This window comes from Pantherophis guttatus, chromosome 1 (assembly GCF_059756535.1).
Source record: "Pantherophis guttatus breed Tessera chromosome 1, ASM5975653v1, whole genome shotgun sequence".
Classification (NCBI taxonomy): domain Eukaryota; kingdom Metazoa; phylum Chordata; class Lepidosauria; order Squamata; family Colubridae; genus Pantherophis; species Pantherophis guttatus.
Genome location: NC_142063.1, coordinates 110,038,860 through 110,062,850, shown reverse-complemented (window position 1 = coordinate 110,062,850; position 23,991 = coordinate 110,038,860). Strand labels below are relative to the sequence as shown.

General features: G+C 36.8%; 2 protein-coding genes and 1 pseudogene across 3 annotated transcripts in view; 2 read left to right on the top strand and 1 right to left on the bottom strand.

Annotated features, from left to right (window-relative positions):
- Nucleotides 1-1,643, bottom strand: part of IGHMBP2 (immunoglobulin mu DNA binding protein 2) — a 74,773-nt gene extending 73,130 nt beyond the window's left edge. Inside the window, exon 1 of the mRNA XM_034416721.3 lies at nucleotides 1,286-1,643. Coding sequence (XP_034272612.1) covers nucleotides 1,286-1,368 — 83 coding nt within the window. The 5' untranslated portion in view covers nucleotides 1,369-1,643. The remainder of the gene's footprint in view (nucleotides 1-1,285) is intronic.
- MRPL21 (mitochondrial ribosomal protein L21) lies at nucleotides 1,404-21,754 on the top strand. The gene is made up of 7 exons (XM_034416724.3): nucleotides 1,404-1,612; nucleotides 4,034-4,094; nucleotides 15,147-15,232; nucleotides 16,172-16,335; nucleotides 19,419-19,471; nucleotides 20,359-20,462; nucleotides 21,481-21,754. The coding sequence occupies exons 1-7, from the start codon at nucleotides 1,558-1,560 to the stop codon at nucleotides 21,543-21,545; spliced, it is 588 nt and encodes a 195-aa protein (XP_034272615.1). The 5' UTR covers nucleotides 1,404-1,557; the 3' UTR covers nucleotides 21,546-21,754.
- LOC148116509 (E3 ubiquitin-protein ligase RNF4 pseudogene) lies at nucleotides 5,723-8,115 on the top strand (annotated as a pseudogene). The gene has a single exon (XR_015730442.1). The product of XR_015730442.1 is annotated as an E3 ubiquitin-protein ligase RNF4 pseudogene (transcript).
- Nucleotides 21,755-23,991: the final 2,237 nt, after the last annotated feature.

Below are 23,991 nucleotides of genomic sequence, written 5' to 3'. Positions count from 1 at the left end.
GCCTGTTTTATTTATTCTCTGGGCTCTTTAAAAAAACGTATCCAGTCAAAAGAAAGTGCCACTATATTCAATGCATTACTATAGGTACAGGACTTTCATCCTTTCATACTATAGGTACAGCCTTCAATCCTTTCTAAGGTGGGTAAAATGAGGGCCCGGTTTGTGGGGGCAATAAGCTGACTTTGTATAACATATACAAAAGTATGAAGGCTATTGCTTAACGCACTGTAAGCCGCCCTGAGTCTCCGGAGAAGGGCGGCATATAAAAATAAATTTTAAAAAAAAACTTTCCCTTTTATGTCTTAGCTAATGTGTTATTCTAATTACCTGCAACTGTTATGATTTAGAGAACACATTAATCAGTAACTTCCAAGCAGCCCACATGTGACACCAAAACTATATTTAAAATATGAAATCCAGATACTTGATCTTAATGAATACTTTTAAATTATTAGTTTATTTGTAAGTGCTTTCAACTTTGCTATCTATAGAACTAGAAAGATATTGACTGGGTTCACACATAAAAATCTATGCTGTAATTGTTTGGATTAGCATACTTTGTAAACCAGTCATGATTAGCAAGCCAGTTTATCACTATTTTTGCTCTGTCATTCTGGTCAACTGACCAACAGTACCTATAGTTATCCTGAAGTAAATACCACACAAGTTTATAGAATTTAGCCCTCACATAAGTAGCTTGTTTACTGTGGTATTTATCTATTAAATATACAAATACACTATTTGTTTTTTTAAGTTTTATTTTTTTAAAAAAATAAAAAAACAAATACACTATTTGTTTTTTTTAAGTTTTATTTAAAAATAAAAATAAAAAAAACCCTAATACACTATTTGTGTATTTACACAACTATTTGTTTCTAACAGACCCAATTCTCCAATGGCAGGTTTGCTTAACGGTTTCAAGTCTTCAGTTATAAGGCAGGGGATACAGATACTCAAAATTAAACAGTTTAATTGAATATAACGGTAGCAAAGCTAGGTCCCTCAAATGTTTTCGATTACAGCACCCCATCAATCCTTCCTAATGAGCCTACAGAAAGACACCTTATCTTACCTGTTCTTGCCCTAACAAATGTCTATAAGCCAGGTTATAAACCAACATTGGCTAGCAGCAATTTAGAATTAGGAAGCAGATATTTGAATAAGCGTGTTTACAAAGGTCAAAACATATAACTTAAGTCGTGGCTTAAATTACTACATTCCTATTTTTTGCTATGGGGACAGAGGGATGCTGAGAAACCCAACTGCCCCCTAGCCGAAGGGATACCTTGCTTCCGAAATTTCGGCCTCTCTTTCCTCCTTTAGCAACTCCATTTGCCGGGACACAAACTCTTCCACCGACGCCGCCATTGCTGCCGGCCCCGAGAAGCCCCGTTCTGGGGACAGCAGGCAACGACGTGCCGACCAACGAACGGCCCTTTAAAACCCGACTCCCGTTGCCCGACGGCCCCTATAAATGGCGCCCCAGCTGGTCCCAGGGCTTTACTTCCGGTTCCGTCGGGAGCGAGAGCAGGCGGGTAAAAACCTGGTCAGCTTGTAATGGCAATAGCGGCGTCTGCCTCCTTTGGTTACGGGCAGCTTCTTTCTCGCACAGGTGAGCGCGGGCTGTGATCTTTTTTAAACCCAACGTTTATTCGTTTCCGGGGTTGGTTACCTTTCTGGTATTTTTCTGTTAATGTGGCTCGGCTGTTTTATTCTGCACTTTCTGCCTGCATTATAATTACCCTTTGTGTTCTCTTTGCTGCTGGTTTTAAATCGAAAATCCTTTTCCTCTCCTGCATCGAGCTCTTGTTTATTCTGGCATTTTTCTTCAGGCAGCCTTCCTTTTCCCCCGACCCCATTCCCCATACACTCCCCAATTACTCTGGACTTCATCTCTGGGCGGTCGTGTAATTGAGAATGCTTTCCGATTTGTAATTCACCTCAACCAGGTGAGGAAGGGTGCTTCAAGTCCTGGATTATTATTATTATATACATACATACATACATACAATTTGTTTTGCCTTGCTTATTGTATCTTCGCTGCTAAGAGCAATTATGAATTATATATATGAATTCCTCATAATGCAAGTAATTCCTGTATTTATGGGGAACTCTTAAGAACAAAGCAAATTTAGTCAGGTTTTGAGCCGCCAAAGCTCAAATGTTTCTTGTATTTTTCCCCTAAATTTCAGTGAGGCCTGAGTGATTGTATCCTCTGTATTATCTTTGCATGTTTCATTTATATTATTACAAAAATATGTCCAGAAAACTTGAAGCTATCTATTTTTGAAAATTAAAGTCTGACTCAATCCAAACTAGCATAATAATGATACTGATATTGCTAATAGTGCCTTTTTACTCTTTTCAGTCTTAATTTTATTAATTTGATAGTGTAAAATAGAATACTTTAAATATTCAACTTTTTTTCATTTGTTTTGGGTGCTTTGGTAGTTTATAACTAAACTGCTTCGTAACTTATTTGTTTTAGCATTGCCAAATTGTTTTATTTCTTAGAATGTAAGTATATGATTAAATAAATGTTAATCTCCATTCCAATTGAATATGCTGTGATGGCTACATTCTTGTTACATGTTTTTGAAGTCTGGTAGTTTAAGTGACACATTTGGTAAATTACACTTATTTTACTCTTTAGTATAAATTCACTCAACGTTATATTTACTTGTTAGGTATGAATAGTATTGAGCAGCACCCCACATTTAATAAAGAGTAACATCTAAGTGCTCCAATGGCTGTCAAGATTGAGATCCTACTATTCCCTTCTTACTCTTTCAAGCTGGTAATATTTGAACAACACACCCACCTACTCAAATAAGCATTCCAAGAAAGTAAAGTTATTTGTCATTACATGCTTTGAAAGAGCTGTTTCAATTAGTATATGTACAATTTTTGTCTATCAGAAAAGTATTGCTATCAGTTGGAGCAAACTTAACCCTCAGGACTTTAGTCAGCAATTTTTGCTGGCATTTTCCTGCAGATAACTGTTATTGTTCATTTATTATTTATAAATGGGTAATTTTTATTCCCAGGTTCTATTATGTGTGTTATGTAAGTATATCTAAAAAGCCAAAAAATAGTTATAAAAGATCTTTGCCAGGAGGAGGAAAGTCTTGTTACAGTCTTATTCACCTGGGTTCAAATAGCATTCCCAGCTAAAGCAGTTAAAGGCCTAATAGCTGGGTGCACACCATATACTGAAATTTGGTTTGTTTTGTCCTTCAATGTGACATAAATTTAGCCTGTTTGTTATTGTGGTTCAGTGTATTGTGCCAAATTAAAGAGAGATTAATTTAGTTCAGATTGTATGAACCAACCATTTCAAACAATGGCTATATACCTGAAATGTCTAGAAACCTTCAAGTTCTCTGTATTATCACTTCTTCCTGTTTATGTTGGAGGTCACCCACTTAATTCTCAGTTTCCTGTTTATAGCATCTTACAATACCTTTCCCAATTTTTTTACTTTGAATTTTTTATTTTCTATATAAAAACAATTGTTATGAAAGAAGGAAAAGTTGCATGTAAAAAGGCATAAACTTAATCTTGACCATATGGAATATTGCTACTCAGTCTATCCAATATGTTTTCAAGAATTCAATTCATATTGAAGAGTGAGCACATATTTTAGGATTTAAGATCTGGTGCAGCATATTTTCATAATATTTGGCTATGCTCCAGTATGCTGCTTTACTGACAACTATGCTGATTGTCTACCTAGTACCTCATTAGGCCTGCCTTTATATCTGAAGCTCTTTATAATTCTCATAAACCAGAGGTTTAACTAATTAAGTCTGCCCAATTAAGTGAGATTCTTTACTGTTAAAATCTTGCCTCTCTGACCCCAAAAAGGTTGCAAAGATCTTTTTGTATGAATTGTAAAGTCTCTAAGGAGGAGTATGATGATTCCAATAGAACTTTTATTCTTCCTTAAAAAATGTAAACTATTCTTACTAATTCTAGAATTGGAACATCTTAGTTCTATCTGAATGACTTTTTGTCCCGGTTTCTCTTTCAGCATTTCTGTTGAGATCTACAGTTCGAAGTCTGAGTGCGCAAAACACTTCACCAGTTCAAGGGTAAGATCAGGACATTGCAGAATGTTTTCTTTTCTGCTTTGGTATTCTGATTTAGTTTTGGTTAGATTTATATAACAAATTTAACCTTTTAGCCTCAATGTTGTGTGAAGGCAGTATACCGTTAATTAACTAACATTTTACCCAAGCAGAAAAAAAGATATATTATTCAAATCATATTCATTTGAAATTGTGTTACTGCTAAATTGAAATTATATGAATAAGTTTCATGAATCCTTCCTTTTTCTCCCATTATTGAGCCATAATATGAGGACCCAGATTGTTGGGGGCAATATTCTGACTCTCTAAACTACTTAGGGCTGTAAAGCACTATGAAGCTGTACATAAGTCTAAGCGCTATTGCTATTTAGGGGCTCTTGAAAGACCGTATGGGTGCCTAGTTCTTTTTCTCTTCCTTCTCCTCCTCTCATGATTTTGGGAAACTTTTTACACCTTTTATGCTGTCGGGGCTTTGGGAAAATAGCAGTTTTTCTGTTGCAAATAATGGTACAGTTACTTACTTATAATTGTTAGTCACTTTAGAGTCTTTTTGTACAAAATGGCCTACAACTAAGCAAAATAAGCTATTGTAACAGAAGAAAAAAAGCATTCCAGCATGCAGGAAAGCCCATATTGATATCCCTTTTTTACATAATGCAGGCCATGTTGTCTTTCTTGCAGTATTGTAAGACAAACCCCAATGCTGGGTAGTTCTGCAAGACCTGTCTTTACATACTGATGTTATCAGACACTTGAAGCAACAGTTACATAGTATTTTAAATGTATAAAAAGTCTTTATGTCCTACTTATTCCTAAGAAGCATTCACTTCTTGCATTCATTTTCTGGTTTTCTCTTCTTTTCTGACTTCTTTTATAAAGGTAGCAGTCAAGGAAGTCATTGAGATTATCACCCCAGCAAAATGATCACTTTGCTGCACATGCATTTCTTTGCTTGAGTGTATAAACAAAATTGACAACATGTTTAGTTTTAGGTGGTCCAACCTTAAGGTATGACTGTCAACTTTGGAATAATTAGCCTGACTAGGTGGCTCAGTGGCTAAGACACCGAGCTTGTCAATCAGAAAGGTTGGCGATTCGAATCCCTAGTACAGGTCTCCTGCATGAGCAAGGGATTGGACTAGATGACCTCCAAGTACCTTCCAATTCTGTTACTGTTAAATAAACCAGAAAAGTACAACAACTTTAAGTTATGGTTTAATATTCTCAGATTGCACCCAAAATTGGTAACTAGTTTTTCAATTCGGACAGAATAGATACCTACAGATAATTGAACAACTGATTTGCTCAGTTGTTTGAGTAGAGGTAAATATAGTATCTGCAACCAGAAGCCTTGCTTTGACTTAGTATATACTGCAATAAATTGTCTGAATTTCTTCATTACCTCTTAATAGTTTTAGCTGATTATTGGCTGAAAAAAATAAAAAATGAATTGTATGTACTGGCTTCTGAGCCTAATCATGTTTTTTTCCTACTTTGATGCAGTTCTAAAGTGTAACATTTCAACACAAGAGTTTGAACTTGCTCCCAGCTTTGCAGTACGTGGCATTAAAGAGATCACTTTAATGGTTGTAGTGCTCTAAAAATTCTCCCATTGTATAAAGGTACTCCATAATATTCATAACCAGCACTGTAGAACTGAGTGGCAGCTAAGCATTAACCTGCAGTTGGAGATAAGAGAGAAAACAGATATTCTGTGCAACTTGTTCCAGTCCTCTTGCTGCATACCATGAAGTCAGCCAGTGTGAAGCTTGATGGAAACAAGAGCAGAAAAAGTAAAACACAGAGTCCTTTTAACTCAGCAACGCCTTCTAGTGGCCCAGGCAAAATGGCTACAGGAGCTACTTCTAAAATCAAGAGTTTCTCCTTGCCATCCATTTCTCCCATAGCCACTGTAGAAGCTGCCTCTATTGGCTGCTCTTCTAAAGCTGGGCCCAGTTTTCTGGATGCAGTTGTCCCCTTGAGTGTTAGCAGAGGCATGGATCAGGAAGAGATTCAGAAGGAACGCTATGGAGAGAGGACTCCCCTGCAAATTCCTAACCAAAGTAGAATATCAGCTTCAGCTGCAAAAGCACTATCAAAAATAGAGCCAATCAAACTCGATGAAGGTGTAGAAGTAATAGATCTCACCGGTGACACTTCAGTGGTTGATCTTACACATAATGATTCCATTGTACTTGCGGAAGAGACTAGACAACAGCAAAACCAAAAATTAAGAAGCCGACCGCTGTTCAACAGCTGTATAGTATGTAATGATAATGACAACGAATATAGTGAAAGTGAGTTGGCTGCCAGTAAATTGCCTAGAGAATTAGAAAAGGAGAAAATTGGAAGTCTGAAATCTTCAGGCACTGTGAATTGTCCAATTTGCATGGATGGCTATGCAGAAATTATCCACAGTGGACGACTTATAATGTCAACAAAATGTGGCCACATCTTTTGTAGTCAGTGCCTCCAAAATTCTCTTAAAAGTACAAACTCTTGTCCTGCTTGTAGGAAAAAACTCAATCGCAAACAATACCATCCAATATATATATGAATATATGGATGAATTTGGTAATCTAACTTCTCATTTGGCTGCTTTGTTTTTTGTTTATTTTATGTAAACTTAATTCTGCTTTAAGGAGTATTATAGCTCCGTTTACTGGGGGACCATAGACTCCCATCTATTGAAACCTATGTTAAAAAAAACCTGTACAAGTAGTAAAGAACTTATTTTTTGTTTAATTGTAAGCCAGTTATAAAAATATTGATGCAATCAGGCAGAAGCTGATGAAGAATGTAGGGCACTGTTACAAGCATCTTATTAGAATTAAAATAATAAAACTCACTTAATGGAAAAACTTATTTAGTGAGAAAATTTCTTTTGTGTTAATAGAGCCCAAGTAAAAACGCTGAACTCCCAAATGGATAGGATTATAAAACCTAGAATTCAAATCTCAGACTATGTACATGGATATTATGTATACATGAATTTTCTTTGGTAGCCTAAATTTTCATTTTAATTGCATTCATAATTCAGACTCTTAATGGTAATAACTGAATGTACATCCTCTATTTGGACTCATATGAAAATTTTGTGATTAGTGACATTTTTGTCTTTAATGTGGGCAGTTATACAAACTAAATTGCCTAAAGAGCTGCTCTTTCCCATAAATAGTAGCTAATAACCATTTTAAGCCTGTAAGAAATAAGAACATATAAGGAATAGATTTTGAGCATAAAAGTGATCAGTTGAATATTTGTAATAAACTGGTGGATGGCATGATGTTGTAATCTGATCTATTTAAGAATTTTAGTAATTCTGAACTAATTGGATTTATTAAATGTAACCTGTTATTAGCTAACCCTGGGTACCTATGCAATCATTTACTTCCAATCAGAAAGCCTAAACCTATTCTCATATCACTAAAAATGGACTAGCATGTTTACATAGTACAGCATGAACTATAGTCTGAGTCTCAGGTTCAATGAAAAAGGTGTAAATTTTTTCTCCTTAATGATCCCCCACAGTTGTTTCAGGGCTGGCTGTATAAGATAGTTAGTTACTTACTGAACTTCCTCATGTCTGGTCATGTAAAATTCTGTAATAAAGATCAACATTGGAGAAACGTGCAATGGCAGTTGAAAAGCCATATCCATGCTTATTGTAGAACTATTGTAAAATCAATTAATGAAGTTAAACAAGCCTTATATAAACTTGGGATTATGAATGCAGTTCTCTTCTTTTTCATGAATTCTCCTGCTTGAAATTATACAACTGTCTGAACAATAAAAGTTACATGCGTTTAAGGAAGGAAAGTGCACTTTTGATATTTGTTTTCAGAAGAGATGTTGGCTTAGTAATAAAGCTTTAAACAACCTTCAGATATTTGTTTCGTGTGTGTGTGTGTGTGTGTGTGTGTGTGTGTATACACACGCACACGCACGCACACACACACACGCTTCTGTATAGGCAATTGATTTTAATTTATGGAAATAAAGTTTTTGGTTTATTAAAAATTCATTTAATTGTCATGTTTTAATCATTTTTCAGATATTAACTATTTCCTTAGAATTGCTTACTGTCTTTTTTCTTGAATTGTAGAATTTTATCACAGGAAAGTACAGCTGAAAAATACAGAGTGGTTCCTTGGCAGAGAAGTAAATGGTTTCTTATAACTTAGGTTTATTGTTAACTAAATTCTTAATTAGTGTTTCCTAATACCAGTACCAAAATGCAGGTTATGGACAGACAGATAACATGTGTTCTGAACCTTCGCAGATAACTGTGCCCTTAAAACCAGGACTTTTTAAAATACAGAGCAAAGGTTTCCGATGCTAGTAGGGAAGATGCTAACATTAAACCAGATTGCTTTTCATGCTTCTGCAGAGAGTAGCTTAAGAGAGCTTTGGAAAAAGATACAGCTGTGTTCAGGAGTTCCTGACAGGTGCTATGTGAGCATCTTGATGCACTACAGAACACCTTTTTTCCCTTTGACAGTTCCAATAGTAAAGAAGTACTTAAACTTAAATGGAAGGTATCTAACAAACTGGATGAAATGTTTTGGCCCCAGCAGGTGGCAGCACGTTTTGAACACCCTTGAAAAAGCTACAGACAGATGTGGTTAGTATTTGGGATATCTGATCACAGGGAGATAATTTGGGTGGTAAACTAGATTTGGAAGCTGAAAGGTCAATTTGGAAGAAAGCAGAGACAAAATGCTTCTTTGCTATTGCCACAATGTGCCCATCTGGTCCCCAGGGTTGAATTGAATGAATGTCTTTATGCCTGCCTTCTCTCCAGGAGGCAGAGAACATGCTCATGTTCGCATGAGACTCCTGGGGCTCTGTAATGTCCCTGTCTAGCCCTACAAATAGCTTTATATTCCTCGCCTCCCATCATAAAGTCAAGGGAAGAATAATGTTCTCCTGCCTGTTAGCTTCTTTATATTCACCCTTGTCTTCTGGCTGGTAAAGCACAAAAATGTGATTACATCACTACCTCAGGTATTTGGTAGGAAACACTTACCTTAGCATTAATAGCAGTATTAATAGCCATACATTCAGAGTCAAGGTAGCTCTTTTATGATATAATTGCTATTAAAATCAGATGTGCAATTTGGGCTTATATAATACCGTAACTTCATGCTCTTTAGGCATACAAAGTCAATATATTAAAACAAGAATTCTAGTCTGTCCCCCGACATATTGGTTTTTTCCTTTTATTTTAAAATACTTGAAGCATTCCTATTTTACATAAATATTCATCTCAATACACCATCTCTAGTTTTCATTCTGTGGTTTGTTTCTGGAACAGGTATGCGTGGTATTTAACCTAGTATTTTACTAGATGCAGTATGGACAGTTCTTAAGGCCCCTGGGATTGCAGAAGTGACACTGCTGTTAAAAGAGCTGCACTGGTTGCCGGTTTGCTTCCAGACCAATTCAAGGTGTTGGTCATTACCTTTAAAGCCCTTTATGGCAGGGTTCCAGGGTATCTGAGGAACTGCCTTACCCTGTTGAGATTAACCTGCCCCATTTGTTCCAGCACAAAGAGCTACTTCTGATCCTGTCAGCCAAAGAATTTTGGCTGGTAGGATACAGGAGGAGGAGAACCTTTTCTGCTGTGCCCCCCTCCCTCTGGAATATTCTCCTGTCAGAGATGAGATCAGCCCCCACACTCCTGGCCTTCTGGAAGAGCCAAAAAATTTGGCTCTGCTGTCACTAAATTGGTAGTGGCTAATGGGATAGAGAAGATTCTCTTGGTTTCTAATTTTAATTTTTAACTTTTTATTCTATTTTTTTTTTCACTTTTTCACTTCTATTATATTGTTAACTGGCCAGAGTTGTATTGTTGAGATGGGCAGCATATAAATTCAATAAATAATAAGATACATTTGTGGATACCTCTGTTACAAATAGGCATTTCATGTTTTTCAAAGTTTGCTATGGAATTCTAGTTTACCACATTAACCAATTTGCCTGAGTATGCTTCTCAGACTGGATTATAAATCAACTATTCTGGTGGGACTCATACAACGCCTGAAGCCATAAATCAGCTGACCACATTTTAACTTAGCTGCTGCATGAACCCAGACAGTCTGAAGTGAAGTCTGTCCATTTTTAAGAATCAAACACATCCAGTAGCTTTCTTGACAATAATAAGGAAGTGGTTTACCACTGCTGACTTTGAGACAATGACAGAGAATGGAGCTATGCACATTGTACATAAATATCCTAATCCTCTATTGTCTGTGAACTCTCACCTCATTCAGAGAACAGCATGAAGTGAATTGGAGTTTTGCTACCACTTTATTCAGGATTTTAGTAAAGCAAAACCTCAAATTACACAAAAGAACTGTAATCATATTCTTTCACGTAGAAATTCAGCTTTCGTTCAAATTTCTACCTAATGTGGAGAGGGGGTGGAATCTTAACTCTAAAAGCAGCCCTATTTTTCATTGTGCCCTACATGCATTTGGTTCCTGCCAGAGCAGGGCTTCTGTCCAAACTCTGAATCTATTAGGCTCTTGGGGGCCTTTTCCAATGCCTAGCTGAGGTTTTCCATCCTTGGCAGAAAAATAATTGGTGTGGAAATTGCCATTTCCATTGCTGATCCCTGTCCTGCCTCTATTGCACATCACTGCCCCCACCTGATTTCCCTCCAGATTAACAAGCATTGTAGATTAACACATTGTCTCCATCTTGAAGCTGCCTTTCGACTGAATTGGGAATAAGGGATAAGTAGCACTTTAATAAGAGTTCAGCTAAGGCTGGTTTAATTCTACCTCATGGTTGGAAATGAGTTGAAGACAATATCACAGAGAAATAACAAAGAAGAAAAAATGTTGCTGGGGAGCATGTACTATAGAAAAAAAAAAAGGTTTGAATAACACAGGTGGGTTAGCCAAAGAATACTGGTTTGCATTGTATTGCTAGTTTTGTTGGGGACCAGAGCGAGACCTATTTTAAAATTATTCATTTCAAATGATAAATGCAAAAAACAAAAAGATAAGCTGTATGTTTTTCTAATGGAGGTTAGAATTTAGATTTGCTCCCTTTGGGAAAAGACATAGTTTGCATTTATCATACATGAGTGCAATGTGGATCTTTGGGATTCTCCATGCTTTATTACAGTAAATGGCAGTGAGAGTTTGAACATCTGCTGCCATCTATTTTTGGGAATAAAAAGTATGTGCTTTATTAGCAAAACTGGCTGAGAGGCAAGACTTTTCTACCAGGTCTAGGCCAGTAATTCTCTTAAGTATAGAACACTGGGATCCAGCAGGTAGTCCATTCAGTCACCCAAGATTCAAGGGCCAGAAACCACTCACTACCTCAGTCTCCTCCATTCTGCATATACCCTGACTCATAGTAATAGATCAGTGACTGGAAATTGGTTCACTGAAGCACACAAGAAGAAATACAGATGGTAATATGATTTCTAAAATTCAGAAAACTGACAGCAAACAGGGCTTGAGTACTCTGTTATTAACCAAACTCATCTGTGCTAGTCTAAATGAAATTGTGATCTTGCACAAAAAAACCCAAAGAAAAGTGCAAGTCGGAAATAAAAGGATGGCTATTAAACTCTTTGAGCAGGAGATCCATTCACCTCTAGCCCCTCAATATTTAGAAAAGTCTGTTAAAGAAATTCCTGACCAGATTAATGCTAAGAGTTGTTATGACATGAAGTACATGAAACAATTCAAGTGCAAATATTTAATTTGGGATTATATTTTTGGTTCAAAATTTACTTTTAAAAGACTTTTAAATATAAAGGGGATGAGAAGGCATACATAAATGGAACTAGAATTGGCTTTTTTTGTCCAAAAATGAACTGTTTTCTTGAAACCAATCAAATAAACCATCTCCTTATTTTTTTTCCTGTCAGCTATCTTTGAAACCCACAAATTTCTAACTGCTGCTTTCCCATATCTCTTTGCCTCTTCTCTCAAAATTCTTGTCACTTTTATCAAAATCCCTTAGTAGTTCCAGTGAAACAGCTCCATTAAATTCCTTATAATTCAAAATAAAAACAATAATAATCAACATCACTATTTTAGCTTATTCTATAGCTTTTTAAATGTTTAAGTCATCCAATTCTATTTGTCAGCCCAATGTTCCCTTCCTTTCTTGTAAATTGTAATTTTAAAATCCAACTTAATCTCTGTTTCAATATTATTCAATGAAGCTTGTTCCTCTGCAATAACATGTTTTGATTCCATTGCAGAGTTAAACAGCTTGAGAACCAAGTGTCAAATGTTTCCTTTAAAGTAGCCATCGGTGCCCTATAATGTCCAAACTTTCAAAGACTTGTTAATCAGTTTGTAATGTAAGCAAAAAAAATAATTCTCATGAGAAGAGGGTCTTTTTAATAACTTTAAAAATTTTTTAATTCAAATTCATCTGAATCTTTAATCCATTTACAAAAAACTTTCTAAAATCAAAACTGTAATAACCCTTTTGTTGTGTATTGCAAAAAAGAAAAATTCTTAAAACTGTATACGTATAATTTTCTTTTTTTCTAAATGGATTGAAGAGAAACAGGAGCCTTGATGGCATGGCGGACTAAAGTGCTGTTAAGTAGCACTTAGCTGCCAGCTGCCTGCAATTACTGCAAGTTCAAATCTCACCAGGCTCAAGATTGACTCAGCCTTCCATCCTTCCGAGGTAGATAAAATGAGGACCCGGATTGTGGGGGCAATAAGCTGACTTTGTATAAAAAAGAACACCTCTTAGGGGCGGCCGAAAGCCCTACTAAGCAGGTATATACAAAAGTATGAAGGCTATTGCTTAACACGTTGTAAGCCGCCCTGAGTCTCTGGAGAAGGGCGGCATATAAATCGAACCAATAAATAAATAAACACCCAGCAAGTGCCCAACTTACAGTTCTGAAGGTTTTTTTAAAAAAACTTTAACAAACAATAAGTGATTAAAAAGATGGTGTGGTTGAACTTTAAGACCCCCTAAGAGGCTAGATTAATGATTCAGAGCACAATGGAATTGCATGACTCCCAACTGTTTGCAAGAGACCAATAAACATTAGTGTCTGCTCACCAAAAACAGCTGTCTGGAGTATGCATAAGTAATCTAAAGATCTCCCCATCTAGAGAGAATTTTGGCAGTCTGGATCCAGTATCCAGCTGCCTTTCAGCCGTAATATCTCAGTTTGTCATTCCTCACTGGAAGTGACTTCAAAATACAGTTAGTCTTCGGTTTACAATTTTGAGCAAAATATTTATGTTGCTAAATGAAATGTTTGTTAAGTGAATTTTGCCCCATTTTATGACCTTTCTTGCCACGGTTGTTAACTGAATCACTGCAGCTGTTAAGTTGGTGACACAGTTGTTAAGGCTTCCCCATTGATTTTGCTTGTCAGAAGGTTGCAAAAAGTGATCACATGACCCTGGGATACTGCAACCGTCATAAACATGAGTCAGTTACCAAGCATCTGAATTTTGATCATGTAACCATGGGGATGCTGCAATGGTCGTAAGTATGAAAAACTTCATACGTCACTTATTTTAGTGCCATTGTAACTTCAAACGGTCACTAAATGAACTGTTGTAAGTCGAGGACTACCTATATTAGCTTTTCTACCATGGGCATAGAGAAAGAAATTGAATCAGTTTCCCATCCAATTTACCAGCTTCTTCCTCAAGCCATAGAGAAAAATCTTCAGCCATCAGCTCCTTGAGCTGCAAACAAATTTTCAAACGCCTCCTTTATGTTGTCCCAAAAAGGGATTTATCAATCCTTCCATTCCCCATCATTCAGTCAGAACTGAAGAATTCTTGGATAAGAAGCGAAACATTTTCAAGGAATAAACCAAGAAAATCCAGTTGCCATTTGGAAAAGCACCTTTGGAACAACCATGATCTGGATGACTGAATATCTCCATAGGTGCTCCTTTATTGGGTTGGGACTTTTTGAATGCCTGATTGCTATGTCAAAGGGAAGGTTGGCAATCAGTAGAGCAATCATCACCGTCTGCCTGCCTTCCTGCCTGCCTGCCTGCTTGCCTACCACAGAATGGTACCACCCTGAGGTAGCTGAACCCTTGGTTAGATGACAACATTTTACAAGACAACATGCACAACACATAGGGATTTGAATGAATTTGTAGCCTGTGATTTGGCAATCACTCTTTTTTCCTTCCTCCCATTTTATATACTGTAAAACGAAAGGAGGAATCAAAAGATGTGATAAATTGAAAACATTTTCAGAAGGTTTTTTTCATTATTGAAATACTGTTGATCATCCATGAACAAAAAAAACATAGTTTCATCTACTGTGGTTAGGTGAATTAACCACTGATGGGTGGACTTTCTCAAAGATAAACCATAATTCATAGTTAGGTTTATGCCAGATACCCAAACTTCCCCTTTGTGATACTGCTTTTTAATTGAAAGCTTTTGAAAACGAGTGTATAAACAACAGATTGGCAGCAGATTGGTATCTGGTAAGCATGTCAGTACATGCTACAAATGACCTCCCCCAACTGCTGGAAGTAGTCTCCTAATTGAATTTTAAATATGCTCAATACATTGCTTGTTTTGAACTAGTTTTCCATCAAGCCTCATTATGCCTGAAGGATGAAGAAAGCCCACTGCAGCTCTTAGTAACTTTTCTCACCCTTTCCCCAAGTCCCCACCCCACCCCACCCTAGACTCTGAAATCCTTTTAAGTGAGGTTTCTAAGTACCTTGAAACTGAGACATTCTACTTGGAAAAGTGTGAGTTGTCCAACACAAAATAGGGGGCCTTCTACAGTATAATCAAGGAGTTGACTGGAGATTGACTTTCCTGCCAGTGCAAAAACCTATTGCATTTTGGAATTGGTTAGGTAATTCATTTTTCTCTTTCTGCTTCTCCTGTAATCATGTTTTATGATTCATGTTTCTGTATGTGAAGCTTATTCTAAAGCAAACTTTCAGTTCTAAAGCTGAGAGAGGTGTGAAAAATTATTGGCTAGAGGAGATTTAAGAGATGCAATCAAGCATCCAGGAATTGACTCTAATATTTATAATAGTGGATTCTTGTTATTTCACAGGCTAGTTCCAAAAACATCCTTGTCATCACCTCCATGGCCTCAAATCAAGCTACCAGATCTAGCAGAAGAGGCAGAACATCACAGAGGTAAATAATCTCAAAAAAAAACATAAGGTATGCCACTTCTGTGTGTTTCATTGTGACATTGTCACTGCCTCCCATTTGTTCCTGCTTTTGATTTAATAAAGACATGCAATCATTAATACAGAATAACACAACAAGAAGCACAAGCAACGCTAGCGTTGGTGAAGTTGTCTTCAGGGGTTTCATACAGTACAGAAAGTAGCTAGATTTGTCTTCTACCTACTGTCATGGTGTACCCTCTTAGCCAATGCAATCACTATTAGCAGACTGTTATGTAGTCAATGTTGCCTGCTTAGAGACCCAATGTTTCTACCCTACCTCCTATGTTTCATAAACCCAAAACGAAAGCCCTCACTTTGATTGGTGTTGTGACCCATCCAAGAACATGTGGATGGAACTGTTTCAAGTCTTTTTCTAGACTTGAACTTGACAATGCCAGCCCAAGAAATGGTGCAGCTTTTGTGAGGAGATGCTCACAAGTCAAGATGCCTACGGCCCTTCCTGGCTTTAGATTCAAAGCAATGTGCATTTCCCCTTATCTTAAAGTTTGCTTTAGAATCAATTTTTTTTTAAGTATAAGAAAAGCAGTACTATAGATACATAATAGGGCTATTCATCCAAGGCAATTTTCTCCCACACTCATCTCAATACATATATTTTGTTTAGAGAACCATGATGGCCTATAATTTAAAATGTTCCCAACTAGGAATGGGAAGACCCAGGTTTTACATCTTCAGCCATAAAAGGAACCAATCACTTCCTCTTAGTCTAAACTATCTCAAGTCTTGTGTGGCCGGAGGGAGGGTTTAGGGTTAGGGGGGAAATCAGATGAGGGAAAAGTCTAGGTACCATCTTGAGCTCCTGAACAAAATGTGGGATCTTAATGTAATAAATAAACTTAATTAGTCAATAACTAAGTTTAACTCACCAATTTTCTTCCAGAGATTGTACAGAATGTGAATGAGTTAATTGCCACAGGACAATATGGAAGACTGTTTGCAGTTGTTCACTTTGCCAGCAGACAGTGGAAAATAACCAGTGAAGACTTGATTTTAATTGAAAACCACATACCTGCTGAATGTGGAGACAGAATCAGAATGGAAAAGGTAGGCTTCATGTTAGCAATCATTTTTTTCTCCCTATGTTAATCCGAAAGATTACTTTGCCATAAATGTATCGTTAAATCAGCATAACACACACGTCTGCCTCCGTCTCACCATGTCATTAGCTACCTGTTAGCATCTCCCGCAGGAGTGCATGTCCTGTGACAGGGGAGTAAATACGGTAGTAGAAGCAAGGAGACAGAGCTAAAAACATTAAAGAATGACTGCTGGGAGCTATTTGTGAGAACATCAAAATGGTTTTCTGCTGATGGCTAGAGAGAAAAAGATGATCAGGAACTCTTTTAAGATTCAAATGGCATTCCAAGGAGAAAAAGAATTAAGTGGTAAGTGATGAGCTGTGGAAGAAAGGTTGCTGATGGACCTGTGGGTGTTGTTCAAAGGCAAGATAGGAGTGAAGTACTAATAGCCATCTTACCTGTTTCCACTAATCCAGACATTTATCTAAGCTTCCACTTCTTTATACTCAAGTTAAATAATGCATACAGTGTACCTCAGTTTCCCTAAGGTTAGAATTTCTGTGCCTCTTACTCTGTTATTCCAATTTGCTTCTCTTACTTAGTCTTTTCTTACTAGTGCAAGTTCCTTTAGCTGCTGCCTAAATTCTCAATCAGCCAGTGCAGTGTTGTGTGCTCTTTGGTGTCAGATACTGCCCTATGCTAGCACTTCTAGTGCTACAGATCCCTATTGGCAACAATTAGGCCCTCTTGTTAAGATCTCTGTTAGATCCTTCTTTTTTCATGACTTTCATGCTACCACCAACCCCATTGCTGTTTTCAAGGCTCTGACGCCTCTAACTCTTCCCCCTTTACCAATACATGTAGTCCTCGGGTAGCAACCACAATTGGGACTGGCAATTTGGTCATTAAGCGAAGCAGTCACTAAGTGAAACCATGATTGTACTTATGATCATACTTCACCTTTCCTTTGCTTTACAGACTTGTGGAGGCCTTAAATGTGAGGATTGTTGGTAAAGTCATCTTTTTCTCACTGTCATAATTGAACAGTCATTAAATGAGGCAGTTGCTAAAGAGGACCACCTGTACTACTTGCCACACAGTTTTCAGCCCCATCCACTTTGCCTCATTAAGGTGACTCACAATGTCAGACCCTGTGAGTTTGTCATGTTGCCTCTGTGCCCTTGCCCTGGGTCATCACTGGGTTGAGTCCTCAGTTTTAGCGTCTTTCTCCAGGAATTCCAGAATAAGATTTATTGAAAGCAGATTACAGCCTTGTAATCTGTAATTGACAGCAAATTTTGATATATAAATAAATTTTAATATATAAATAATTTCAAATCATGCTATCCAGGTTTCAGCATCTTCCTCTGACCAAGCTGAACACACCCAACACACAAAAGAGGCTTAACAGCTCTTACCATGGGTGTCAAACTCGCGGCGCCACGTTGCCATCACGTGATGTTTCATGACATTTTTCCCATTCGTGGAGCTAGGGTGGGCGTGGTCTGTGCGTGACACATCCAGCCCGCAAGCCACCAGTTGCTGTAGTAGACAAAGCATTGTCTTCAGTCTGAGAACTTTCTCAACACTGGCATCTTCTAAAAAGTGAACACCTGACTTCATTCACACAACTAATTCTGACTTCATTAAATTTTTGGGGTTGGAGGAAAATATACTTCGAATAACTTACTTCTCTTTGTTAGCTTATGTGGGCATTTCACTTTTTCAATTGATGTCTCCATGTCCCTGTGGCACTATAAAATATACTTACTTTGATTTGGGTTGAATTTGTTGCCCTCTGTATACCTTGGAAAACCCCTCACATCAACCCCAGCCATTTTTGTAGGGGCTAAAATCTCATTATTTGCGTAATTCAAATCAAACTAATCACTATCATCTTTTAGTCAGGACCTCCATGCATGAGATCTTTTTAAAGTGATTTATTCTGTTCCTATCCAGACATGTTTTAATTATACATTGCCATATACATCTGCTCTGATTTGTAAACATAATTCTGATGCATAGTTCAATGCCCAGACTAATCCACTTAACAATAAAACAGCCTGGATAATTGAAGATTCATATAAAATAATAAAAGATGCCACTGAGATGAACTGTATTGTCTTGCATTCTGATGAAATATTACAATTTGGAATAATTTAGCAATGGAAAGAACTTTTCCTCTATTCTACTCCTTTAATTTTCATTTTGGAAAGACATCCCTGGATATTTATGCATCATTTAACTCAGTAACATAACAGGTGTAAAATAGAAGGAAATCTTGCAAGAAACTATCATGGGAGCATGAAATTTTGCTGGCTGGTTAGTGAAATGAACAAAAAGTCTGCACCAACAATTTGGCACTCCTCCAGTATCTTGGGATTATAATTCCCAGAATTCTCAGAAAAATGGCTAGGAATTCTGGAACCACCAAGCCCCAGTGCATCTGGAGAACAGAAAATACATGATTTTCCCCCCCCTTCCTAGTGTTTTCCTGCAAGTGCAGGGTCTGCTTTTTTTCAAATCAACCAAATGTTGATCCATTAATTACAAGAGGAAATGACCAACCAGCTTGTCTCCCAAGCCTGACATACTGGGCTGACTGGCCCAAAGTCACCCTGTCAGCTTTCATGTCTAAGGCGGGACTAGAACTCACCGTCTCCTGATTTTTAGTCTTGTGCCTTAACTACTAAACCATGATATTCATGGTCCCATCAGGAAGCTCTCTGTACTGTTTCCTTCAGATTGATTCTGAGCTGTCAGAACCCCAGGAACAAACAGGTGTCCAGCAGGGTGATTTCTTTCTTTCTTTTCAAAATGTGTGGTTGTCACTACAGCACTGAAAGAAGTCATGCCATGCATGAAAACAGTGAAGCTTGCTATCACTCATTGTCTTCTCTTGGCTGTCCCAGAGATGGGGGGGGGGGCACACAATTTTTGTCCTAAACGGTATTTATTTGGCAATCCCCTATTTCATCCTGGTCATTCAATTACCAGAGTGAGAAAACCAAAGTGCAGATTTAAGTGCATCTTCCATGATTGCCTTGGTAACATTCTGACATATTTTGTAATATGATGATTAACATGCATTATTTACTTCTGTCCCAGGTACTGTTGGTGGGGGCTGATAACTTCACACTGCTGGGAAAGCCTCTCCTGGGGTAAGGCTTGCTTTGGGGTCATTCAGTCATGCTGAATCTTTTCAGAGTCATGTGCACTGGACTGAAAAGGAGTTCGAAAGGCTTTAGAAAGGACTTTACCAAGCACTCAAAAGCAGCTGAGGAAGGATGTGTGCAGAAAAAAAGGGAATTGCCGTAGTAACTCCACTGAATTTAGACCATCCTTAAAAAAGCAAGTTGAAATAGTAGAGAGTTGCAGTTAGATCCAAGAGAGAGAGAAAAGAAGGAACTTAAGTATTCAAGGATCTGGGGGCTTCTTATCAAAACAAATGGTCTGTAAAAGGCTACAAATTCTCTTCACCAGGGAGAATCAAATCCCATGTTTCTTATTTTTCTGTTCCTTTCAAAATCTGATGTAAAACACTGGGCTAAAAGAACCATTGAAAGCAAAATCTATTATAGACTGATATACACACATCATTACAGTTTTGTGGGCAGGAAACAAAAAAAAAGGAATCTTCATTTTAGAATTTTGCTTAAAAATGCTCATTAAAAATGTGGTGTCTGTTGACTTAACATACTGAACATAATCTAATTCATCGTGTTTCCTTGTTCTGAAACATTCCTTCATGACCAGCAATTGTCCACTTTGTTTTAATTTCCTGGAGAAATTAGTTCTCTTCTAAAATCATAAATGTATATTTCAAAATGTTGTAGTCTGCTATTTTGTGGTATTATTTCTTTGATATTATCTCTATATATGCTTTGTGTAATTGTTTGTTTTGTAAGCTACCTTGAGAAAGTTCTCTGAGAAAATTGATATGCAGTAAATAAATAGCTTCTATTGCCATTGCTTAATTTTTCAAAGAAAGTATCTATATATTAGAAAGTAAGCAGGGTTTTTTTTAATCTCTCGATTTGTTATAAAGAAAGGACCTAGTCCGTGTGGAAGCCACTGTTATAGAGAAGACTGATTCTTGGCCAAGAGTTAATGTGAAGTTCCGTCGAAGGAAGAGTTATGAGACGAGAAAAAGTAAGATGAAAAACATACATAATTTTTTTTATCTAAACCTCTACTAAGCCAAATAATTGCTGTAATCATTGAAAGAACTGTATATAAAAGCGGGGGAAATGATTTGAGTTTTAAGAACTACAACAGAAATATCTCCCTTTCTTTTTTTTGCCATTTTAAAAAGATAAAATATTTTTATTTGGGTCATGTTGTTGTAGCAACAATGCAAATATAACTTGTTGGCCCCTTTCAGCTTTTTTTTCATTGAGATTGTAATTCTTTTATTTATTTTGATTTATTGTATTTATTGAGAAAATGTATTATCGCTGCCCCGCTCACGGTAACCCCAGAAAGCTTACAGAATTGGAATAAACTCTCAGTCCCCTGGCAACAACAATCAGATGGGTTCCATCTCACCTGGGGTCCCCAGGCATGCTGGTAAACCCATGTCTTCAGGGCCTTTCAAAAGAGTATCAAAGGGGAGGCGGAGCAATCTTATCTCTGCAGGGATGATGTTCCACAGGGAGGGAGCTACCACCTCTTAATGGAGGGAACACATAACATATCCTGTCCCCACACTCTTGTGAGTTAGGCAGATGTACCTATGAAAGATGGTCCTTCAGATAACTTCCTAATAGTCTCCTATTCAAAAATTAAGTTTAACCCTACTTAGATATCAGAAATCAGCCAATGTTGCACAGTTGCTGTTAGCTTGTTAGACTTTTAGCATAGTACCCTTTAACTAGACCTGATTTAGATTTCACTGAATTTTAAAGCAAGGCAGTTCCTTTCCAATAGCTCCAAATCTTGCATGTGATTCCGTACATGTTAACAAGGTAAAACAATGTATTTTAACAAATGCATTTAACAATGCATTCTTCCAAAGTGATGGTTTATTTCTCAGTGCCACAAACAAGCAACCTTTAAGATGTATATTCTATGATCAGCCATGGAATTATTTAGCTCTTTTTGGCAACTTATAAAGTAATTCATTTGTAAAGCCAAGTCCTGAATTGAATTTTTCCTTTTTTTCCCCCAGTTGTCATTCAGCCGCAAACTGTTCTCCGGATAAATTCCATTGAAATTGCTCCTGTTTTGTCATGATGGATTGGTTTGTAACATTTTGGGAGCATTAAGAAAATAGAAAATGTTCATGTTGCATTTGGTTATTCTTAGTAAATATTTTTTCTTTAAAATATTATTATAATCATTATTGTTGCCATCACCAAATATCTTCATTGCTTGTGTACTTTTTTATTTTTAAATTAAAATATTATAAACAAAATAAAATTAAAAAACTAAAATCAAGGCAATATATAGGTGTAATCAGTATTATATACCATTTAATAAAAACACAATGAATCTGTTATAAAAATGATCAAATATATTACAATTAAGATCATCCAATTAAAATGCTTGTGTTTTAAGGTTTCAAACTGATAAGAAAATACTAGCACCAAATTTCCAGAGAGCATTTTTAATAACTGTGGTTCCATAGCCAGAAAGATTCTCTCTTATTTTGCACTGAGGCTACATTTGCACATAAACGAAGGGGTCTATGACTATTTGCCATGGCCAATTTGCTGGGGGACAACTCACTGTGGGACTTCAACGCTGTATTAATCATTTCATTCAGTTACTTTGATATTGGTGACCACGTTTTCGTCAAAATTATAGTATTATAGTATTTCTAGATTGACTTTATTTTATTATTATTGGCCACTGTTCCATTGAAATTAATTTAACTTTTGTATTTGTTGAATTGTCCTGTGACAAGTTCACCGTGGTGAGTTGGCCATGGCAAGTTGGCCACTGTGAGTTGGATGTGGCGAGTTGTCCCATTCTGTAAACTGGGACATATTCTGACCATGGTTTAGAGGAGGAGGAAAGTATTCATGACCAATTGCTGGTTTGTTTGTTTTCCATTTCTTGTATCAATGCTCAGAAGAAATGAGCAGAGTATAACGAACTCTAAATAAGGTAAGATTATGGATTTGGATACAACTGTGTGATGGTTAATATGTGCCAAGATTCACAAAGTGATTTAAAACTATGATTTCAAATGGAAGTTTTTGCCAAACATCATGGATTGTTTTTGGAACAGGTTTGTATGTCACTCAAACAAAGAATAAGTAAGCTACAGGATGGCTCCCCGTTACAGTACAAGTGAATAGTGTTTTGATAGACTTGGAGACAAGCTTCTCACAGAATCTGATAAAGATTCTGGCAGTGTTACCTATCAGCAAATTGGAGCTGAGCTCCATTAAAAAGCAAATGGTGAACAATATTTATAATACTTCATTGTTCATTTATCATAGCATCTATTGTTATAAGCCCCTTTGCAAGTCAATGGTACAAAATATATAAAAATTTCTGATTTAGATATGTACTCCTATTTTCTCCTTAAACTGGCTCTCTACAGGTAGTCTTTGACTCACAAGAGCAATCGGGGCGGGGATTTCGATCATAAAGCCCACCAGTTATAAGTCAAGGCACCCACATGACTGGACCTGATTTTACAACCAATTTTACAGTGATTACTAAGTGAATTGTATGAACCTATTTTCCCAAACGGGCATTTTTTGCTGGAAACTGGCAAAAAAAAAAAATTACAAATTTTGATCACATGACTGCAAAATGCTACAACCAGTTGTAAATGTGAACTAGTTCCTAAGCGCCTGAAATGCAGTCATGTGACTGAGGGGCACTACAAAATTTTTGGCTGCCAGAAGTGCTTTTACAATATTCAGAAGTCTAGTTTTCATATTTAATAATGTAATTCTACCAGTTCTTACAGTATTTATTAGAACTGGTTTGCTCCCATTAAACTGCACTAGTGTATGCATAGTGTATCTGGAACAATTTAAATGTTCAAACTGTGGTGCCAATATCTCTGGGAACTGATGAAGTTTACACAGAAAAACTGAGAAACAGCTAAGTATATCTGTATTTGTTTTATTTTTTTCAGTGATATCGATAGGGATGCTGTCATTAGGGAGAGAATAGATTATGAAAATTGTGTTGGTAAAGCTTGTTGGTTTTTCACTTAAACAAGTCCAATGGATTTTTTTAATGAACCAGCCTGTGTCCATGGCTTTTTTTCTTTTAAAATATTTATATTCATTGATTTTATATAACTAATAAAGCAATTCACAGGGTTTTTTAAATATGTGAATCTGCTGACTTAGATTTTAGGTCTGGTTCCGTGTAAATGCTCATACCAGTTGCTCAAAGACTACTACAGCATAAGAAAATGGTTTATCAATGGACCATCACTAATTTAAATTACAGGCAAAATTTTCATATTCTTTTATTATGCAGGCTTCTCATTAAAGCTGGTTTGCATGTTATGTTGCAATCAAAGGTACAGAAACAGCTGTCACTGGCAGCTTTTAGATGATAACATTGCTATAACAGATGCTATAGAAATTGAATGAATGAATGAATACATAGATAGATAAAGAGGTAAATAAATAAGAGTTATACATATGCAAAGAGGATCATAGCCCCAGAACTCTGAAAAATATCTGTGTGAATCTGTTTCAGTCCT

Coding starts and splice junctions, on each gene's coding strand:
- MRPL21 (XM_034416724.3), top strand. CDS start 1,558: ATGGCAATAGCGGCGTCTGCCTCCTTTGGTTACGGGCAGCTTCTTTCT. Junction 4,095..15,146: donor AACACTTCACCAGTTCAAGG/GTAAGATCAGGA, acceptor GTTATTTCACAG/GCTAGTTCCAAAAACATCCT. Junction 15,233..16,171: donor AGAGGCAGAACATCACAGAG/GTAAATAATCTC, acceptor ATTTTCTTCCAG/AGATTGTACAGAATGTGAAT.